The 23,159-nt window shown below is 40.1% G+C and overlaps 1 protein-coding gene across 1 annotated transcript in view; it reads left to right on the forward strand.

Moving 5' to 3' along the window:
- ARHGAP15 (Rho GTPase activating protein 15) overlaps window positions 1-23,159 on the forward strand; it is a 618,627-nt gene that overhangs the window by 30,908 nt on the left and 564,560 nt on the right. The window contains exon 2 of the mRNA XM_084799881.1: window positions 3,269-3,446. Coding sequence (XP_084656007.1) covers window positions 3,269-3,446 — 178 coding nt within the window. The remainder of the gene's footprint in view (window positions 1-3,268; window positions 3,447-23,159) is intronic.

Here is a 23,159-nt window from a genome sequence, read left to right on the forward strand (position 1 = left end):
TTGCGTATCATAACTGAAGTATGATAGAGTGCAATCATTAGGTGTGTGCAATGTATTTATTTTATTACATGAACATTTAATCAATATGGCAAGTATTGCTGTCACTCCCATATTTCCTTCTGTTCAGGCTGAGCTATTATTGCCCCCCCCTATCTTCTTTACTCTTAAGCAATTGTTGTTTGGGTTTCTTTCTCATGTTGGTGTTCACTCTTTTAGAACACTGAACAAATAAGATAGCAGAACAAATGTTCTTTTTTTTTTTTTTCTTTTTGAGACAGTGTCTTGGTATATAGCCCAGGCTGACCCAGACAGCATCTTGGTATATAGCCCAGGCTGACCCAGACTGCATCTTGGTATATAGCCCAGGCTGACCCAGACTGCATCTTGGTATATAGCCCAGGCTGACCCAGACTGCATCTTGGTATATAGCCCAGGCTGACCCAGACTGCATCTTGGTATATAGCCTAGGCTGACTCAGACAGCATCTTGGTATATAGCCCAGGCTGACCCAGACTGCATCTTGGTATATAGCCCAGGCTGACCCAGACTGCATCTTGGTATATAGCCCAGGCTGACTCAGACAGCATCTTGGTATATAGCCCAGGCTGACCCAGACAGCATCTTGGTATATAGCCCAGGCTGACCCAGACTGCATCTTGGTATATAGCCCAGGCTGACCCAGAACTCATCATCCTCCTGCTTCAGCTTCCTGAGTGCTGGAGTTATACATGTGTGAGACCACAGCCATCTATGATGTTTAGAGTTCTTCCATTTGTCCTTTGCACTGGTGTCATTCATTGACAGAATGAGATTTTATTTCTTCATCTTAGTGTTCATGAATAGATTGTTCCAGTTTTGAAATGTTTAATTTGTATGTCTATGCATTTGCACCTGAGTACAGACAAGTGCATCTGCCCTTTGAGAACAGAGTCTTTGGACCCCCCAGATCTGGAATTAAGCACTGTTGCAAACAGCCAAATATTAGTGTGAACAAGACTTGGGCCCTCTGAAACAACAGAGCTCTTAACTGTTGAGTCGCCCCCAGACACACACATGCACCTGCTCATACACACACACACACACACACACACACACACACACACACGCACATACATACACATACACACATATACACATACATTTTTGTTTTTATTGCATAGACATGCTAGAATTTCAGGTACACATTTTACCGTCTTTGCCTGTGTTACTGGGAAATTCCTTAGTCCCCTTGAGCATTGTGTCTCTTCTCTATAAAAATGGACTGAATGTCTAGTTGACTGGAGTTTTAGAGAATCAGAAAATGAACTGTTGTGGACACTGACTACCATGTAGTAAATAACAAATCTGGATATATTTTTATGTTTTCATTCCTTTCTAACTTCCATTTGCTGTGAAATAATACTCTTTTCACATTAAAATAGTTAAAAAAAAAAGCCTAGCATAGGATACATATCGATAATCCTAGCACTGAAGGTAGAGATAGGAGAGTTCGGGATTCAAGGTCAAGGTCATCCTAGGATAGTGAGTATATGGAGAGCATAGGATATACAAGACCCTTTCTCAAAACCAAACCATAATAAACAAACAAACAAACGAACCCAATTTTCCCTTTGCTACATATTTCAGTGCCTATTTTTCCTGATTTCTATAATGATTGTAATCCAATTAAAAAACCTATGGCTATCAGTGCTCTTGATTCCCCTCATGTAAGACTACTGTCCTTTCACGTTATGTTTCCTTATGGAATTGACTAGTCATAGCTTTATATACTGTTGTATCCATATGCCCAATGATGAGAGTGCAGTGACCGGGCTAGGAAAAGGTCTGCCATCAGTAGCTGAGAATCTGTGTTTGCCTCACAAATGTTATCTTTGACTTAGAGGATGTTGCTGGGTGGTGGTGAGTGAGGGTGTTTGGTTCGTAGTAGGTGGTGGTGCACACCTTTGGTCCTAGCATTTGGAGGCAGAGACAGATGGATCTCTCTGAGTTCAAGGGCCGCCTACTCTACAGAGTGACTTTCAGGTCAGCCAAAGGTACACAGAGAGACCCTGTAAAAAAAAAATTAGAGGATGTGCTCATATGAGGAACTCTAGAGGAGGACACCTGAAGAATGTTCTTCATCAGATGCTAGGAGTCTGCTTTATTTCTCTCACAGCTGCTTGTATAAAGTGTGCCTATACTGGATTTGCCTAAGTTGAATATATATCATAAACAAACAGTATATATCAAACAAATAAGTAAGTTGTGTTTTTATTTTTCATTATTTTATTCTTAAATATTACATCCATATATAACGTAACAGAGTTTAGTAGGCAGGTGTCAGTGGAAACAGGAATTTTAATATATCCTGTGGGTATTGTGAGTGGGGGCCATTATATCTGCTGGTTTTGCTCTGACACTAATTCTAGTTTTCATATAGCTTTTTTATCACACACACACACACACACACACACACACACACACACACAAACAAACAAGGTGCTAGTGGCATACACAGCATGCATACAAAACTAGCAAGGTTGTAATTGAAAAGCCTGTGTATTAATGGTAGAGTTGGCACTGTCGTTTCCCTACAGGGAAGACTGGATTATATAGAAATTTCTTGTTCTTAAATTTTATTGGAAAGGGGGGGGGGCGGTTGCTGGAATGATAGTGCAGCAATTAAGAGCACTATGTGTTCTTGTAAATGATGGAGATTTGATTCCCAGCCCTCATGTGGCAAGCTAGCATCCATCTTTAAGTCCCTTTCCTGCTGATCTGGTCTCCATGGGCTCTGCATGCACATGCTACACAGATGTACTACAGGCAGAACATCTACACAGAAAACAAAAGGAAAAAAATTATTTTTAAACAATGGGTATATATGAGTGTGGCTTTGGGCACATGAATGCAGTGCCCATACGAACCAGAAGGGACTGTTGAACCCCATAGAGCTAGTTGTAACTGGCAAGACTGAGGTGCGTAAGGTGGGTGCTGGAAACTGAGGCAGTTCTTATACAAGGTGGTGTTAGGTCTCCCCAGGCCTTAATAGAAGTGGAGATTACACAGACAGAGGTAGTAATACATATGAATATCTGTCACGTATGGGTTTGGAGGGCAGAGCTGTTCAAAATGAGCACAAAATAGTAGCTATCTCATGTCTTGCTGAGAAAAGGACTGACTAATGGATTTTTAGTGCCTTAGTGATTAATAGGGACATCCAGTCACCAATAGTTTTTCACAGAAAGTGAATATATTTCTAATAACATAACGTTTTGTGTTTTATCAGGACAAGCTGCAGTGCACAGACATCTACAAACTGTGACAACTCTTCGGAAACACTGCGTTCCGCCCACCAAGCTACAGGAGCCGTGCAAATGAGAATCAAAACCGCCAACAACCACCATGACAGGCAGAGCCAAACTAAATCCATGATCCTCACCGATGCTGGGAAGGTCATTGAACCTGTAAGTCAAACACTCCAAACAGGCCACGTTCTCTTAAGCAGACAGATTTGGGAGGGGAAAAAAAAATACGGCTAATTAGCTTTGTTTGGTTTGTTTACCTAATGTGCATGAGAAAACTGGTTTGTAATGGGTTTTATCTTGCCTACTTATAGTCATAATAATATCCCCAGTTACAAGAGCAGAGCTGGGCCTAATCCAGAGTGATAAAGGGGATGTGGAGCCAGGCTGAAGAGCACCTTTGACTCATTTTAAGGGCCTCTGCTACCATGCTTCAGTGTCATAAAAATAATGAGGTTATGCTAGCATGCGGTGTTTGTACTTCCAAATACAGTCCATCACTTTGAAAAGCCAGAGGCTAAAATTAGCTAAGAATGAACTGAGGGGGAGGAAAAATCAACAACTTAAAAACATGAACATCTTTTTCTTAAAAAATCTCCCAACAATTTAGAAGACTAGAAATTGAGATTTGATTTGCAATAGACTCAAATGGCTGAAATGGTGTGGCTGTTTAAGGTCTGGAGAGGAAGCCATTTTGTTTCGATAATGTGTCATTAGAAAGATTTGAAATAAAATAGTTAGAGATGAACTCTATTGGCAATTGTGTCCCTGGCCCTGCACGCATCCTGAGCCACTAAACCCACTGATTGCGATGAGTCTCCTCTGGTTAATTTTCTACCATAATGGTGGTAACTTGCAGCTGAGGCCATAGAATGTTACAAAATTATTTATGCAATGTTAGCCGCTCTTTTGGACCCCAGATCTATTTTGTTTGTCACAGTGAAGGGAAGCTTCAGAAATAAGGTGGCCAGGGACAGACTGTGATTCGTCATCACCCTGCAGAAACCCAAGAGCTATTAATTGAGTATTCTGTTAATATCATAGGGGCCTATGAAATATTCAGCTCCCTAACTGAGTTATTAAATGAGGTAAACTTACTGAGTAGAATGCTACCAATTATATTTATTTTCCGTTTTTCACTTGAATTTCAAGTGCAAAATTAAGTCACAGCAATCTCCGGGGTTTGAGGAATACATGAATTTCATCATTTTTCCTCAGGTGTTGTAGACAGATTTAACAGGAGAAAGCCAGTGTTGGTACAAGGAGAGTGAGAAATACATCCTTAGATAAGGTAGCTCCTGAGAAAAGCATTTTCCTTTATTGACTTTCTCATTTACAACAATCGTCTGCTGGGAGGCACAGCACTGTTAGCTGCCTTCACTTTAAAAACAGCTAAACTGTTTCTCAACTATGAACTTGAGACAGCGGTTAGAGTCAGTCATTGGACTCTCTATACATTCTATCCATAAGAGCTGTACCTTTGAAAAAGTTTAAAAGTTAAGTATATTTAATGATGCCTAACATATTTTATTGGCTGTGTTTAACAAAAGGCACTATGCCGCAGTTGTTTTTGACAAGCATGAAAACATCACAGCGTGAGACTGCAAAAGGAATTATGGAGAGAAATTACAAGTGATCCATCTCTCAATGAATTATCCACCTCAATAGCCCGCAGAACTCAGCTACCAATTAACACCTACTTTATTACATGTTGGGATGTACTTAATAACTTTCATGTGTTTATGCACTATTACCTTGACTGATGCCTCTTGTACAATTAGGCATAATTGGCATATCAATATGCAAAAGTTAAAAGGATTAACCCTCTTAAAACTAATGAGCATTTCTGTATCCAGCTGCTAAATGAGACAAAATTAGCATTTTTCACTTTTGGGCAGGATTTTATCATGCAGTTTCTCATTGTTGGTATTACCTTGTTACATAACTTTAGTTTGGGGGGTTGTATGCTGGACTGCTAGAGAATAAGAGTTTTCCAAAGTTAAATTAGCTATAATTATCCCAGCTTTTGTTTCCGCGTTCTTAGTCTGAGCAATATGGATTCCTCGATAAGGAACAAAAATAAAAGTTACTTCTGGTTATGTGTACTCAGTGCATAATTATATAAAGGGGGTATTTTAGTGAGGATATGTCATTTCACGGAGAAAGCTTGGCTCAGAGACTCTGTATTGAAAGCTTGCCATGGCACTAATTTTCTTTCTGTCTCAGTTCTTTTCATCTTTTTTTCCATGCACAATTTTCTGACTAGATACTGACAGAATGTAAAGTATTTTGGCATATTTATTCAAACAAGCCTGGTAAAGTTATCTGCTTAGTTTTGCAGAAGTTGGGTGATGCTGTGAGGTCAAGGGGGAGAGTTTGCATTTGGAAGTAGGGTGAGATGTACCCCAAAATATGTGTGCACATGTTTACACAGAGCAGCTTGCTATAACAGAAACACATACATGGAAATCTCTACAGAAGAAACACTAGGTGCTTAGAGGCCCCACATATGTTGTGTGTCCTGTCTAATAAAAGTCACCAGAAAGTCTCATTTTAAACTTCTGGATGAACTAAAAGCAGTATAATTTGTCTGATATTCACAGTGATTTCATTATTATTTTTAAAATTTTAGTGTAAAGTCACTAGAATATTTTATTAAGTCATGATCTCACTTGTGGAGTTACAGTATTTTCATGACAGTGTACTCAGTAGTATACTTTATGCCGTCGGTAAGTGTCTTCAGATTCTGAAAATTAAAGGCATGTTGAAATGCTAATGTAGTTTTTCAACCCCCAAGGAACACAAACAAAGGTGAGTTTAGTTGTAAGTTTGGGAATTTGGATGATCTGAATGTTGCCGAGAGGCTTTTTAGTTACACGGGTATTCCACATGACATTAGAATGATATTCATCTGTGTTGTTGTCTTCAAACATCAAAAAATCATTTTCAAAATTTTAAGAGGTTGGTTTGATACTCAGGGAATATTGGGGAGATGGGGCTATATGTCAATGGATATAGTTCGCAGGAAAATTGCCTCTCTATAAGGAAATTTAGAGAACTCTATTTGAATGGGAAGCAAGTTCCCTGGTCTCTTCAGTGATCTGTTTTCCCATCCTGAGACACACAGTGAGCTTTCTGGGAGGAGAATGGTTTATTTTCCAGAACACACTATGTAAAAAAAAGCAGCAGCCAGCAAGGGGGGAAAAAAGGAGCAAGTCAAGTTGCCCATCTAAGGGCAGAAAGGCCAATGTGCACTCCAGCAAACAGCTAGGGCAAAAGGTTCAGTGCACTCTGATGCCTGTTTACTGTAGGGATGCTGCAGTCGACCAGACAGTTTAAAATAGATATTAATGAACAGTTTAAACAGCCCAAACCAGGAAGCTGCAAACACAGGATCTGCAAGCTGGAGCTATTTCAGCATTTAGTGCTGGTGTCTTCAGCAGCGACAAGCATGAATATTCACCACTTCTATCCTGTAAACCCACAGAAGGGCATTACTGCAGTCATGGCCATCATGAACAGAGAAATATGTTTTCACTGGTGTTCAGATGAGGACTTAGGTCGAGCCATCGCTAAGTGTTAACATACAAGTTCCTCTCACTTCTGTTAACACACTGCTCTCGTTCTTTTTCCCCCATTTCAGTGTATTATCAGGAAAAAGAGGAAACAATTTTCTTTTGTTTCTTACTTCTGTCATTATAGGATACTTGCCAACGTTGTGGCTAGCCAAAAAGGCAGACATAAAAATCACTGCTAAAAATATAAGCCTTCTGTTTAGCAGACTTTTTGAGAAATATTATGAGATTGTAGGGCATGTCCATATTTACTTCAAATCAAGCTTATAGTCAGGTTTGAGGCTTTGTTTGGATAAATTGTCCTGAAGTGGATCCTGATATTTAATTAAAATGACACTAAATCACATTGAATTGATAAGACTTGGCATCTCAAACAAAGGTAATTGCCCGTATTGGTTTTGTGCAAAAATAGCGCTGCTTGGAAAATGTGCAGGCAACACAGACTGTCAACTCCATTTATAGATCAATATGTGAAAACCATTGATCAGGCAGGCATGTGTAACAGTAACACTTTGCATTTATTTGTTGTTTTTATACCACATTAAGGCTTACAGGATTATAGACTTCCTAAATATTTTGACTTCCTCATAAATATATGATCTGTTGCATGTTAATTAAATGAGAGTCTGCAGCCATTTCTAAAATTGTTTTTAGTTTGATGCATTCCTTTTATTGCTGCGGATCATATGATCTGAAAATGGATTAGTTTCCTTTTGCATAGAGATTATTAGGGCTTATTTTAATGTGTCCTATTTAATGTAAGATGTGACTGCCGTTTTGCTTTGGAAAACATAGATACAGACAATTATTTTCTCTTAGTGAGTGGCTGATCTGTTTTTTATTAACTGAGCATTCTCAGTGCGCTGGGTAGAATTATTTCCTGACATAGTCTGCACCCCCTGAAGATAACAGGTCTTCTTGATAGAATTTGTTTCCTTTCTTTCCTTTTTATCTAGCGCTGTAACACGGGCATCTGATCGATCGTTATGTAGAAAACAAACTGATCATTTCAATTAAATTTTAAACACACGCAAAAATGCAATTTGAATTCTATTTCTCTGATTTGAGAACAAGCCTTATGAACTGTTCTTCGGTGCTGCGTTCTGCAGTCGAATGTCGCTTATCTCATCAGTGTTAGGACAGCGTTTGTTCCTAATCTTTATTGGACTATTGTCGATGACATTTGTAAGCCATTTTGGTTTATAAGGAAAAGCTGGAGGACACTGGAGTAAGACTCTCCACAGATCCACAGCTCTGATATGAGGACGTAATAATGTGTCTTCCACTGCAATTTTCTTTGCCACTGCGAGGTCAATTCTGTTGAAGAATCTGTACCGGCTGTAAGCGTTAGGAGTGCTGCTTCCAAGACAGTGTTCAGCTTTGTGTACAATATTAAAAATGCTACAAGAAGTACGATTTCAGACACGACGAGTTAAAAGAAAAGGAAACAAGAACAATAAACGGGAACTCCCAGGTTGCCTAAGGTAACCGGGTCTCCAGCTGTTGGTGGTCATGCGGTGGAGCAGATGAGAAAGTTTGCTCTGTAGGATTTCCACTCTTCTGGAATACGCCCCAGAGAAGACTCACAGCCCACCAGAGCTTTTCATCCCTGGCTGTGCCCCCCCTCCCCCGTGCCATTTCACGCTGGGAAACCTTTTAACTCTATTTACCAAGTACAAATTGGGGTTCCCAAAAGGTGGGGGACGTTTATGACAAAATTAAAGAGTCCATACTTCAAAGAATGAGCCACGGCTCTGGAGTTCACACGTGCGGCAAGCACCGTTTTCCTTTCAACTTGAGCAGAGGGCTAAATTTGTTTATAATCTCCTACTGATTGAACATGGTGCTGAATGTACATGAGATACATTTTTTTTTTAAAGTTAGTCCTCTGATTACTAATTTGAATCCAAAACTCTAACCTTGTTAGCATCTGGACTTATTTCCATAATAACAACCCCTTCAGAACCTACAAAGTAATGAATAATTGACAACAAATGAAATGTTTTGATAGTTGTCGGCACAAAGCATGTTTAATGTTTTGTGTTGCTTCCTAGCTAATTATGTAGATGACACATTTGTCAGACCTTGACTGCCATTAGAAACGTGTTTCCAGAGGGGAGAAAAACAGGCTATTCATAGAGTAATTAACTAGAATGCTCAATGACCTGTGAGAGATTCAAATCGCTGCCAGTTCAGACATTGTTTTGTTGCAGAGCGGAGGGGTAATTAAAATTCCAAATTACAGTCCTATGATGGAGCATTTGTTTGTTGACAGTATACTCTTACTCTAGTTTGTTAATTCTTTTTTAAATTGCTTCTAATCCATTTTATAGCTTTAGTAGTCCCGTCTTTGAATTTACTGACAACTAATATTATGATAAATTGTACTTCAATGGAGGACGGCCCTGCTTCGGTTTCCTGGGAGCACAAGGTGGGTGGGATAAGGCAACTCGCTCCCCAAACTGACATACAAGGTGTTGTCAGCAGCTACTGCTGTGAAACATCTTGCTAAACACCCGGGTCCTGACTCTGCATTAGAAGCAGCATCCCAGTTTAAAAAAAAAAAAAATATCGAGGTAAAAAGGAAAATTACAACGGACCACCTGAAAATGCTGGAAGAAACCTGTCCCCAGCAAGAAATGATAGGTGAGGTTTTTGGTATCTGGATAGAAGATGGGGGAGGTAGGGCTGTGGAGGACTTGGGGAGTGGTACTGAGACAGGCGCTGGCCTCCTTTCACACACAGGCTACAGTGGTGCACAGGGAAGCACACAGACCCATCACTCAGTGTGGCAGTTTTTGCAGGAATCCCTTCATCCCTGGTCAATTACAAACCTGGGATAACAGGTGTGTCACTTATGTGGCTTTTTGAGGAGCTATTAGAAAGGTTTACAAATCTAGAGGGCTAACCTAACCTAGAAAAAGACTCAACTCCAGCACAGCATTTATTTAGGTTGCTGAAAGTGAGAATATAGTTTTATTAAAAAGATCTGACAGAAGTCACACGGTGTTTGATGCAGGCGAGCTGACAGAGGCAGACAGTAAGCACTGATTATCCCCAAGTCACTGTCAGCTAGGATTGATTTTCACTTTCTCCATTTATGTAACGGTTCCTGTAATACAGCTGACCCCGCATCACGTTACCTTGTCATTTCTCTGCATGGATCAAGAAGAGATGAGCTGAAAATAGCTAGACACCGACCTTGAACTTGCCAGAGAAGTGAGAAGTGACAGTGGGGTTTTCTGTAGTTCATACACAAAGATGAAGGCACACTGTTCTCTGCTGAGTTCACCGCAGCAGCACAAGGGGGCAGAGCAGTACTGGAGATCACAGGTAAAAAGCTCCAGCTCTGCCTGCGTGGAGCAGGCGGGTACTGTGTGAGAGCAGAGGTCTGATTTTTACATCGTAGTGAGACATGAAGGAGAATTACTGATGAATCAAAATCTCAGGTCCCATGATGTTCATAGTCAGTAATCTAAAATTGTACATTCTAATTAAACGAGGTTACCTAACATTCCGGGTGCCAGCAACTATGCTTTCCCACTCAGTTATCTGCAGTGCCTCGTATTTTATTCATATATTACTCTACCTTCAAAACAACTCTGAACTGTAGTCAGCATTTGTAAGATGGTTTTATGACAAGCGCCAAAGGCAACTTGCAAGTGTTAGAAAGGTGAAGCACAAGGTAAAGACTGGGTCTTACCAGGGAACTCAAGTTTATGCATGTGTCTTTTCCAAATGTAGTATTTGCCTCAATTTTCAAAAATCACTTTTTAAGAGGCCATGATTAACTTAAGGGTTAATTTAAAACAGGGCACGGTGAAGAGTCCTTTACTTAATTACTGAGGCTGAACCATCATTGGTTCATAAGTGCTGTTTACACAGCCTGAGAGAACAGGCTATAGGAGGTCGACGTAATGCTAAGATGCCATCTTTGTATGTGTGATGGCTTACTGATATATCTGCAAATCTATGTAATATCTAACTCTTTTACATAGAGCCGGTTCTGCATGTCTGCAGATATGCATACAGCATATGTGAGTGCATACAGGCTTCTATATCTACATATATAATAGGGATGCATATCAGTAAAGAAACACTGCACAAGTAAGCACATATATATTTGTATAATATGATTGTGTATTGTATTTCTGTAAAATAATTATATGCATATAATTACAGACAGACATACCAATATCAGCCTAATAATTTTTGTAGGTTCCGTTCAGTAGGTATTGACAATGTTAAGTTGTAAAAATAAGTGGAATTTTAATTATTTTCAGGGTAAAATAAATTGGGGGATTGTACAAACGTGAGTCCAAAATATTTTCAGCTCGTGGGGTCAGCCATGGAGTTTCTTAATGTGCAGCTTTTGGCCTCTGGTACAAGACCAGTATCAGATCCCTGACTTCCCCTGTGTGGGGAGGGGAGCATGTCAGAGACACTGAAGGGTGTATGGCTCTGGAGAGTGTGTCTCTAATGCTGATGCCTTTGAAGGAAGTCCCGAGGAACTGTTTGAGAGTCTCACGGACTTTGCCTTCGTGCTCCTGCACTGAGGGAATGATGTGAGTACACGGACCTCCAGGTGCCCTCTCCTGGGTGGTAGGCAACCCAGCCCTAAATGGCTCATCAGCCGCTGTGTCTAAAGTCACTGATAGTATAAAGCTGTTGGTGCCGAAAACAATTCCCCAGAGTTTGGGTTTGGATTTTCCTTTTTTTTTTTTTCCATTCCCTCTTTTTAGTTTGCAAGGCTTTTAATAAGGGACTCCACTCCCCGATGTGTTCAGATTCAGTTTATTGTTGCCATCTGTTTAATTATCCTCTCAGGTTTGTATTGGGAAGCATGAAAGTACTTCCTCCAGCCTTTGAATCCCTATGTTCCTAAAGAGATGCGGGTAAAGTATGTGTCAGTTTTCAAAGAGCATATTAAAAACTGATAAGCAGAACCATCTCCAAACAGCCACACGGAAGGCCGGGACATTATTTCATACATTAATGCTTGTTGCAACTAATTAGCAAATGTACAGCCTCGTGGCTCTGTGGCAGGCGTGATGCTGTCCCCGTCACACGCAGTCTCCTATGGTGCTTCTTCCAGGTGATAGATTTTTGTGGTCCCCATTTACTTTCAATGCACTGGCAATATGTTTATCAGGAGAAGAGATGGGGATTTGAGTTGTAACAGCACATGTGTTTGACATATGTCAAGCAGGTTTGAGGGTGTGCTAACGTTAAAGAGAAACAAGTACGAGGAAACCAGGACAGACTCTTTGGGAAAAAGGAGAAAATAAAAGGCAACTCAGAATCTTGTTATTCTTCTCTGTCCCCCATTCTCCCTTGTCTCCTCCGTTTTCCATCTTTCTTGTCACAGCTCCTACATAGCAGCATTGAAATCCTTTTCTCTTTTCACTCAGCATCAAGATTTTTCTTCAGTGGTCGCTATTCTTACAATTCTGTATGATGCAAAATTTGTTGGGAAACAATGTACTGGCTGGAATAGACTGCCTATCGAGTCATATAAAAATTAACTTGCATGCTGGTATTTGGGTAAAATAACACACACTGAATCAAATCAGTGTATCAATATCCAGAGGTCACCTAGAAACTCCAACAAGAGTGAAATCCAGTGCATTTACACCTGGAACCAAAGAAGCCAAACCGCTGCAAATTAGAAGGTGCTTCAATAAGTGACCCAATCGTTCCTGAGATTCCAACACACTCTTATGTTTGATGGTGTTCAGAAATGGCGGTCTTGTTTTTATTCGCTGCCCCCCCCGAAAGCACCAGGAACAGAGGCAATTAGAGTGAAGTTCCATGGTGCAGTGTGGGTAGCCACACTGTCTTTTAGCCCTATGCTTGTGCCCTATCTCTGATGGGGAGGACTAACAGCTACATTAAACTTCCTTCTTTTACCTTTAGGCACCTGATGTGCTTTCTTTCCCACAGGGTGAAAGAAAGCTACAGTCTTGTGTACGCAATGAGAAGGGACATGTGTCTCCTTGCATTGAACAGTCCTGGATCATATCGCGTAGCACCAAGTGACCCAACATAGGAAGACAGGAAAACAAAATGACAGTTTTGTTTAATATAAACTAACATCAAAACAAGAGGCCAAAACCTTCAGGCCCACTGCCAGATCGCACAGATTAAATGGCCAGAGCTGGTGTTTTCTTCCTAAAATGTATTCAAGGCATATTCTTTAACCAGCAGTACAAGGTTAATGAAGAAGTAAACCCAGCATGGGACAGACAGACTGAGTGTAAGTACCACAGTTTTGAGAATCCACAGGAAAGCGATTCTGGCTGGTACCTGACAATACATCACACTGTGGTCTCACCTATTGATCACTACCCGACAATGGGAAACCTTTCACAGCAGCTTCCTCTTTTACCATGAATTATTGACAGTGCTAATGCCAATAGCACATGACCAAACAGACAGGAAAGATATTTAAATTCCTGGTGTACTATCCTTAACATCTATGCTACGAGAGAGAGAGAGAGAGAGAGAGAGAGAGAGAGAGAGAGAGAGAGACAGAGACAGAGACAAACAAAAAGAGGTTACAGAAAGTCAGAAAGAGACCTCTTAGAAGTCTTCTTACATAGAGTGTAAATAATGTGACACTCTTACAATTGTCATCCCTAACTAAATCCCACCCTCTCTGCATGAATAATTTCCTTTTCATTGAGTGATCACTGTGTCAACTCAACCTGTGCGTTCTTCGAGTGTCTCCAAAATAGAAAGCAGAACATTCAGCATTCATTTGTTCATTTACTCATTCGACAAATATACTTTGGCACTCACTACCAATGTCAGAAGTGGCTTTGGAAGCAGGGGTGCAAAGCAAATGGTGTTTCTGTCTCCTGGCAGGCTATTTACTATTGGAAGGAGGTAGCCCCCTAGTCCTAGGGTACCAGGGCTCAAGCTGTCCATTTTACAACACCCCTAACACAAATCAGTATCTCCTCAACTTTTGGTGCCACTGTTTGGATCACTGGCTTGTATTTTGTCACGAAAGTACAATGCTTGAAAACAGCTGGCGAACCAGGAAGCATCCTTTTTCTTAATTTTCGGTAAGATGTCTTTCTGTGGTTATAAATACCAAATAAAAATATTTTTCATTTTAAAAACATATCTAGAATTCTGGGTTTCTGCCTGATTTTAAAACTCTCTCTCTCTCTCTCTCTGGACAGTTTAGACACCTTCCTGTGTGCCCGTGGCTGGACAACACAAATTAATGGAGGATTTTGACAACAGGTGACAGTGCCGTTGTCCTAATCCAGTTAAGTGTGTAGGACCTTGTCTAGTCACTGCTGATCTTAACCCTTCCTTTGTATTTATTAAGTTAATGATAAACTCAATCAAGGTTATAATAATAATATATGACTGAAAATAAAACATTAATATTTTTTTTGCTTATCTGATCTTTGTCCTTGATTTCAGCAAACCAAATACAGAGCCAATTTAGACATTTACAGAGGAATCAAAACCATCACTTTCTTGCCTTCTAAAATTTTTACTTTGTTCTTTGCTTTGAGATTTGGTTGACCGCTTCCTCCAGGTCCTCATGATTTATGGAGCTGTGTGGGATTGATTGCAGCTTGTACTTGGTCTAATTTATAACCCTATCAAAGTGGCCCCTACCATTAGTGTTTTCTTGTCTATATAAGTTGAATAAACCACTATCACCCTTAACATATGCCACCAATCTTGTGCTTACGCTAGATCAAAAGTGACATTAGCCATGAAGGAAAGCCTCCACCATGTGCCAAGTCACTGAGGAACTATCTTGAGGCACATTTTACCCAGAAGAAATAGAGGAAAAAGAACATTTATATGAGCAATTTATTTAAACTGCTTAGACGTGCTAGAGCCAAGATACAGTGTCAAGGACATATTAAAATTAACTAGTCAGTTAACCCCAGTGCCTAAGGAGAGGGGCCTTTTGGATCTTTTTTTTTTTAATCACTTGATTATACACAAAAAGGCATTATTAAGATATTATAATTTTTGTTTTGCCCGTATGGGATAAGTAAACAGCTGTCTAACTATGAGAAAGGATGAAAAATGGGGATTAGATTCAGGATGTGCTAAATGGAATTATTTCTCACCTTTTACCTGTGAAGTTAAGCTCTGCTTCACTCGTACTCCCATTTCTAGCTCCGTGTTCCCTATCTAGCTCTTTAGTGGGGTCAGCATTCAATGACCCATGCTCCCCAAATATCACTGGTCTGTACCTATAGTCTGAAAACTGCTTTTCACACATATAGACTTGCTTCAGACTGTTCTCTCCCCAGTCCTGTCTGACTTTCTGTCTCCCATGTTCCTTCCCGCCCCCTGTGGCTAATAGAATACAAAACAAGGAATCTTTCCTCTGACCCAATTGAGTCCCCATGTATTTGAATTCAGTTGAAATGATTTTCTGTGTTGTTTGTTTTGTGTAGATTTTTTTTTTAAATAGCATTTTTAGAACATGAAACAGTTAGCTGCACGTGTAATGCTCAGGCCTGGTCACTGCATTGAGGACCTTCAGCTGTTCCATTGACAGCCTTTTCCCAAGTGCGGACACCATGCAAAACGTCAGAGCATGCCAATTGTCTTTACACATGGGAACTCAGACGCTGACAGTTGCTACTCATAAATTTGGAAATGTAGTCTCTACCACATTTCAGTGACAGTATAAAAACAATCTTTCTTTATAGCTAAAGATGAATTTTCTTACTCAGATTTTCCCCTTTGGGTTTAATTTCAAATTTAGACTCTTACATTACTGTAAATTAACAAACATCTTGCTGCCTTTTAGACAATACCAAAAAAGCAACTGTGTTGTCTAAGGAAAGGGTGTACTCTTGTCACCAAGTTATAAATACTCTGTTTACTCTAGGTTATCTGTGGTTTAAATTTCACATGTTTTGTAAAGATTATTCTGAAAACCTGGTGAGAGGCTGCTTTACATGTCAGACGACACAGGGTGACTTAGAATAAGCACCCTGGGCCCTCAGAAGCCAGAGAGGAGACTCTACGCACAGTATTTTGCACAAAATTGAGCCAGCTTAGTTTGGAGTAGGTATCTAATCCTTTACCATTCATCGTACATCTTGACGAATTAAACTTTAACTTGAAGTTTCCTAACCTTTGTTAGAATTCTTATCTCCTTTTTGAGAGCACGTGACAGCCCAGAAGAGGGTGAAAACACACAGGAACACTAATCCTGCAGATACAGTCCCAAGTTAGCTCCCCCAGTACCAAAACTTCTGATCTAGCAGCCTGCGTTTTAACCCAATAGAAGCCTATGTGGAAGCGGAACAGTGGTGTCACGGGAGGAAAAAGGAAAAAAAAAAAAACACTCCCCAGTAGCACAGATCGGAGGCCTTGCAGGACATCTGGGCTTACAGTTGGAAGTCTGCTTTCTGCACAGCTACAATTCACTCTTTCTCCTTCTGCCTTTTTCATTGCACTGACATTTTAGCTTTGTGACTGCCCTATGAAAATTCGTATACGTATTTACCTTCTGTCATAAGCTGGTTCCCCCAAAGAACAATCAAGCAGACACTGAAGCTAAGTAGCCTTTGTCCCATCGAAAGGAGCCAGCACCTCTCAGGTTCACAATAGGACCCCCAGTGAGGGCCCTTCCTGGTGGGCTTGCAAGCAAGCAACTCTGATTTTAATGTCTCTAATCCAACTTCTACTCACTCAAACTCACCCAGTTTCAGAGGGCATCTGACACTGTAGCATTAGTCAAATCAAGAGACCCAGACCCCTTGAGTATAACTCCCCCATGCTTCTGTTTCTATGTAGTAATAAGCCTTTGAAAGAGGAAGGCGAAGTTTTCTCATATACTAGAGTACTCATTTGCATAAACAAAACTCCAAGAACCTTTATCTTTTGCTGATTCTTGGAGTCGGTAATCATTGTGCCCTTGACAGGAAATCACCATTGAAAAAAAATCAAAGATTCGGTTGGGGAGGAAGTGGGCCCTCTTGGTTTTGTCAGCAGCCAGTGTCCCTTTTCATACAGTGAAAAGTACAGGTTCAGTTTCCATGGGTCACATTTCAGTCAATGAGGACTCAGATAGTTTAGAGATTGTAAAACCAGATGTGATTCATGCACTCAGAAATCTCCAAGCTGGTCCTAACAATGTGCATTTCCACACCAGGCAGTAAATACGGGTCTCAGGATTATGAATCTGGGGTAGTGCTGGGCAGATATAAGGACAAATGCTGGCTCTGCAACTTACTTATCATGTTAGTTTGAGCTCATGACAGGGTCCTCCAAGGCTCTTTGTAAGGTAAAGGAAAAATATCTATCATCTACATAGTAATAAAGATGAGACAACATGATGCGTACAAATAGCCTGACATGGACATACGTGCAGTATCCTAAAATTTTATTAAATCATAATAGAATTAAGCCACCCATCTGTAGTGTCTTTTTGGTTCTTTAAGCCGCCTCATGAGCAGCCCTGCCATTTTATCTTGACCTTTCAGCAAATAAGTTGGGAATGTGTGTTTATGCTCTGATCTATTCTGATTCAAACCACCTTGAGTGTTTATTCAGTTTCTTCTTAGACCCCCCCAGCTCCCTTGGATGTTTACTCAGGTTTCTGAAATATGCCATTATTTTAATGTGCTTGGAATTGTGCTGTTATAAAAATAAAAGATTTTCTTATCCCCTCACAGAAGCAAATTGACAATGGTGGTGAGAGGCAATTCTAAGAATGTCTAATACCAGAGCCAGAGAGCAGGGTGTTTCTTATATAACCCTGGAGGGAACAAGTGAGAATCAGAAGTGTCACTGAGTTTATACCTCCTGACATGTACTTTAAGACCCAATTAAAACTAAAACTCCTATGTACAGTTTTATGTCAGGCTTTCTTCTTTTGTCTGAACTCTGATAATAAATATTCACCGTTTAATTATATAATTATCCACTGTTCATAGCTTTGGTGGTCTTTCTGTCTTTGAAACTATCCTGACTTTCCTATTGTTGTTTGGGGTTTTATATTTTTATAGTACAAAGTCTCTACTCAATTGAAACTTCTCAAACTCAGCCCTCAGGCCAAATCTTGCTGAAAATAGCATTGGGTATGATTTTCCTTTAAAATATTTTAGACTGCTTAAAACATTATTGAGCTAATAATACCCAGCTAATAAGAACTTTCCAAATTTCCAGACACAACCTTCTCAAAGACACGTGATAAACCACCCTGCGTCCATCTTGGGCCTGCAAGTTTCTGTACCAGGTCCTCTGCGTATATGGTACAGCTGTTAGACTGGTGATTTTGTGAAACTCCTGCCCGTGGGAGCAGGTGTCTCTCTGACTCTTTTGCGTGCTCTTGGGACTCTTTTCCTCCTACTGTGTTGCCTTTTCCAGCCCTGATATGAAGGTTTTGCCTTATCTTATTGTATCCTGTTTGTTGTGTTTGGCTGTTGTCTCTTAAAGACCCACTCTCTTCTGAAAGACATGGAGAAGGGGGTGGATCTGGGAAAGAGGGAGGTAGGGGAAAACTGGGAGGAGAGAAGGGAGGGGAAATTGTGATTGGAATGTAGTGTATGAGAGAGAAGGACCTATTTTTTAATTAAACAAAAAGAAAAGAAGAGAAAAGAAGAGAAAAGAAAAGAAAGTCATCTTGTAGTAAAGACATACTAGGCCCACTCCTGTTTATAGTTAAATCTCTGTTTCTCAAGGATTGAGCTATGCCTCACTTATAACCTTAACTACAAATGGATCTGCACTGCCTATTCCAGGAAATGGTGGCCATGCCTTTATTTAAAAGGTTTTCATGACCAGCTTGTTATGACCACTGTGCAACCACGTTTTGTTTCACAAGGCTGTTCTAACCAACTGCTTATGCTTATACTCTACTTCTGTAGCTCCACCCATTTGACTGCCAAATCCGTCATTTGGAAACCCTCTATTCCTGAGCTATAAAGACCCTTATTTTCCCCATGTCCGGCGCTGAGCTTTTGAACCTTGTCCTATGGAGAGACAGTCTGTGTTCACAAATAAAGCTTGCTTTAATCAATTTGTCCATGACTTGGGACTTTCTCCTTGCCACTGTGGGATTAAAATACAGAAAGAGCAAAGGGGAAAAGTTTCCATAGCTCACCTGCGCTTCACTTCATGAATAGTGAGGACACTGCTGTGGGAACTGAGACCAAAATGGGCAGCTTACTTCTTTCACAGCCTGTTCATGGAGTATAGTGACCCAAACTGGCGAAAGTCCCTTTACTGCACAGGGATTGCTCTTGTGAAAAATTCAGAATTTTGATTCTCTTTAACCTTCTACATCTTTCCATTAAGAGACTGGAACACTCAATAAACAACACAGGGAAGATCATAGGGTGCTAGCAGCATAGTAAGGCACCCAGGGACCAGCGGTGACTGGGACTGTCCTTTTAGGAATTGAGCTCAAGTTATAAGAAACACCAGAAAGGAAGAGAACGTTGCAGTTTTCTAGCCACCCCTGATCAGTCTGATATAGTTGAGAGCTCCTGCAGGGAATGCAGTGGGTGACCCTGTCTGTGTCCTGCAAAACCAGAGGAGGCACTCTTGTTGGTGGTGTCAAACTGCTTCGAGACATACCTGGCTCCAGAGAGGATATTCATCCACCCAGCTGGATACTACATTCTATCCAGAAACAGTCACATGACAATTTAAGATCAATGAAGTATGCATTTTATTGTATGTACTGTACTGAAAAAGTGAACATTAAATAAGTAACGTATTTGTGTGTATATGAATTGTGCACACACACGCACGCACTTGTGTGTGTTTGTGTGTGTTTTCGTGTGTGAGTAACACAGAGGCAGACATTTCCTAATCAATTTTAATGTCAGAATAAGACTTTTCAAAGACACAGGTCTTTTTTTCTCTTTCTGCAAACAATCTTCAGAATGTAGCTTATTTTCTATTCTTTCACTCTTGTGACCAGCAGGTGGCTGCCGTACTTTCAGTCTTTTCATTTTTTTCAGCTAAATTCCAGTAAAGAAAGACATGCAGAAGGGAAAAGTCCATGTACAAGTTGAGCCTACCCTCCTTTAAAAAATAAGAAAGAAAAACAGAATGAAAAGAAGGAAGGAAGGAAGGAAGGAAGGAAGGAAGGGAGGGAGGAAGGGAAGAAGGAGAGGAAAAAGAAAAAATAATCAAGTCTATTTAGTAGTCTCTACCAGATTTGTGGTTCAGAAATGTACCACACATTCACATTGAGTTTCAATGAAAATATGGGAATTTAATCAAGACACTCACCTGTAATGAACAAAATAATTCTGTGTAGATGTAAGTGCTAATAAAAGATCAAAGTTAAACAACTATGAGCTGAGGTTGAAGTGGAGGATAGCGTTCCTTAGATTGTCAAGACCTTTGGAGACTACTATGAATTTGGGCTTTATTGTTTGATGCACAATTAAAGGTCACTGGAAGATTCTTAGATGATTCAGTCACTCTACTGAGTAAAACAAGAGTTAGAGGAAAAAAATGAAAAGGGGCCTATCAGGCACTCAATCATCATCTCTGCACAGTAAATCATAGCAGCTCATCCTAGATTAGTGGAGTAGAGACAGAGAGACAAAATAAGGAATATTTACATTGTAAAAGGACAAAAAAAGGGAAAGAATTGACTATCAGTGGAGAGATGGGAATCTTTTAAATGTTAGGATAGGAAAGAAAATGGATCAATGCTTACGCCTATCACTGAGCTGGAATGACAGAACATAATAGGGAATCCCCAGCTAAGATGCCAAGTGCCTAGGCACTCTCAGGAATGTATCAAAGCATCAGTTGCAAAACAGCAATCAAGTATGCGAGACTGGAGCATATTGTATATATGCCTTGCTATACATTTTTATGTTAGCCACCACCATTTAGCAATTAATGCCATAGAAACAGCCCAAAGTTCCACTAAGACATAATGTAGTTACAGAAAAGTGAATATTCATAAACATATAGTAATATCTATCTGCATGCATGTGTGTGGGTTTTGATATACATGTGTGTATGTTACGATATTAGAGATGCCTGTATACTTTGATATACTCATACATATATATGTCATAATAATATTAAAGATACTTAATGTTTTAAATGTCATCTTTTCCTCTCTTGTTTAGGAAAAGTAAAAACTTTTAACTTTTCTAAAGAAAGTACCAATTCTTGTTCAATAGAATCTATTTCTCATATTACAATATCAGAAGTAAGAGAAAATGTCAAAGTTGACCAGAAAAAAAGACACCTGGCTACAACATGCAAAACAAACGTTCAAAGATAAAATCAAAGGGCAAACGTCAGGGTAGAAGTAAAAACAAGATGCCCACAGATTATAGAGATAAGGGGGGTAAAATGTTTTCTCATCTGGTCTGGAGTGAATTGAGTGGATATTTCCAAAGTTATTTTTCCTACTTATAGTATGCTGCTGGACAAAATGATAAGCTCTGTTAACCAGGAAGGTGAGTGGCATATTATTTCCTTGGTAGATGGCTAACAGCATCTTTATATCTCCTGTATAAGACTTATTATATCTCAGAAGCAAAGCACACAAAACCATCAACTGTATGTTTGATTTAATCCACTTAAAGAAAAGAAAGTCCCACAAGGAACATTATAGGATAATGGAATATGTAAAATTAGTTGCTTTCCAAAAGGTCTTTCCCAGTTGTACTCTCCTGGGCTGAATTCCCTGCCCATTTGGCCCTCAGATACGCAGCCTCCTATTGGAAGATGAGTTTGCGGCACTGTACCAGTGCCCACTTTAATTCAACCTGCATTTGTCAAACAATTCCCTCTCATCCACACAGTCCCAGCGTAGGCACTGCTCGCCGTTCTCCTTTGTTTGTACTTTGCGTTTGTACCTGTGGACTTTATATTATATTAATTCATAAAACTGCCTCTGCCAGGCTCCCCACAGTTACAATTATTAAGGCCATAACTGAACCAGTTTCTCTCATCTTGATCTTCAACCAGAAGTTCTTGTCCTGAAGCTTTTGCTTCCCATTAAAATGCTAATGATCACCCCCACCAAATTAGCAGCTTAATAATAATACTGAAAAAAAAAAGCTGAACGAAAAGACTTTGATCACTACCTTTGAGAGTTCAGTATTCTAACATCTCTCCTCTGCATCATTAGCAAACAATGACCTTTAATTAAAAATAAAAGATATACACAAACTACCTTAAGATGCTTTATTTTAGGATGACATGCTCTCCCAGTTTTGTTTGTCTTTGTAAAGAGCTTCTAAACCTACTGTGTTTCCCTCCGCCCCCAGATCATACAAAGACCCTAGTCGCCCTTAGCTATTTTTAAAAAATTGTTTTGCTTTTCCACAAAACCTAAAATTAGTTATAAATCTTCTTGAATGGTGGAAATGTCGCCCTTTGAAGTTCCTAGCTGACTTACTTGTTAGCAGAACTGACGCAGATGAGTCACTGTAGCCTGTCCCCACATCCACAGGGACAACACAGCTACTTGATGGTTCTTTCATTTTCCCATCTCCTCCTGGAAAAAAAAGTAGAATAATGGCTTTATAATGAAGTCCTTATACACACACAGTGTGTTCTGAGACAATATTAACTGTATTTTGTGATTGACCAAGTGGGAAAAGATCGCTTTTGCTATCAATTCACGGCATTAATGTTATCCGTTCCCCTGCTAAGGCAGAAGCTTCCTACCCAGATTTTAAATCCATTCCCTATTTTAAGTTATGAATTTTCCCTAGCACTCTGCAGATATAAACTCTGAAAGTGGACACAGTAGTGGTGGACTGTGCATCCACACATACAAAGCCTCAGAGGGCTAAGAAACTATGAAGCCTAAGTTTTTATGTGTCATTAGCTCTTTAATGACTCTCAAGGGCCCCTGAACCAATGAACTGAGAGTCTTGGGAAGCCTCTAGTCTGACCTGAGTGGAAGAAGTGAGGGAGAGCACACAGATTAACAGTGTTCAGTCCCATTAAAATATTCACAGAAGACTCATTTGAAAATGTATTAACCACATACTAGGTTAAGGCCCACCGCAGATCAAATGCTAAGTTTGGGGACAGGAAGCAATTGGCAGAAGTTAACTGGCCAGTATTCAGGGAGGAGACTGGAAGAGAGAAGGCTGGGAAGGAAAATGCCCTAAGAGCCTTTTAAGACCTGTGGTTGGCAGACATTCTTCTGATAATGATCTGCGTCCATTGGTGTTTCTTCCCTTAGGAGGCAAACACATGAAGAAATGGTAGCTCTGATGCCTCCTGTAAATGGAGCCGGCGTCGGCACTGCAGAGTGGAGGGAAGGACGGGGCGCTGGGTGCTTTCATTCTCAACCACA

Source organism: Acomys minous (assembly GCF_964271855.1).
Source record: "Acomys minous genome assembly, chromosome: 10".
Classification (NCBI taxonomy): Eukaryota; Metazoa; Chordata; class Mammalia; order Rodentia; family Muridae; genus Acomys; species Acomys minous.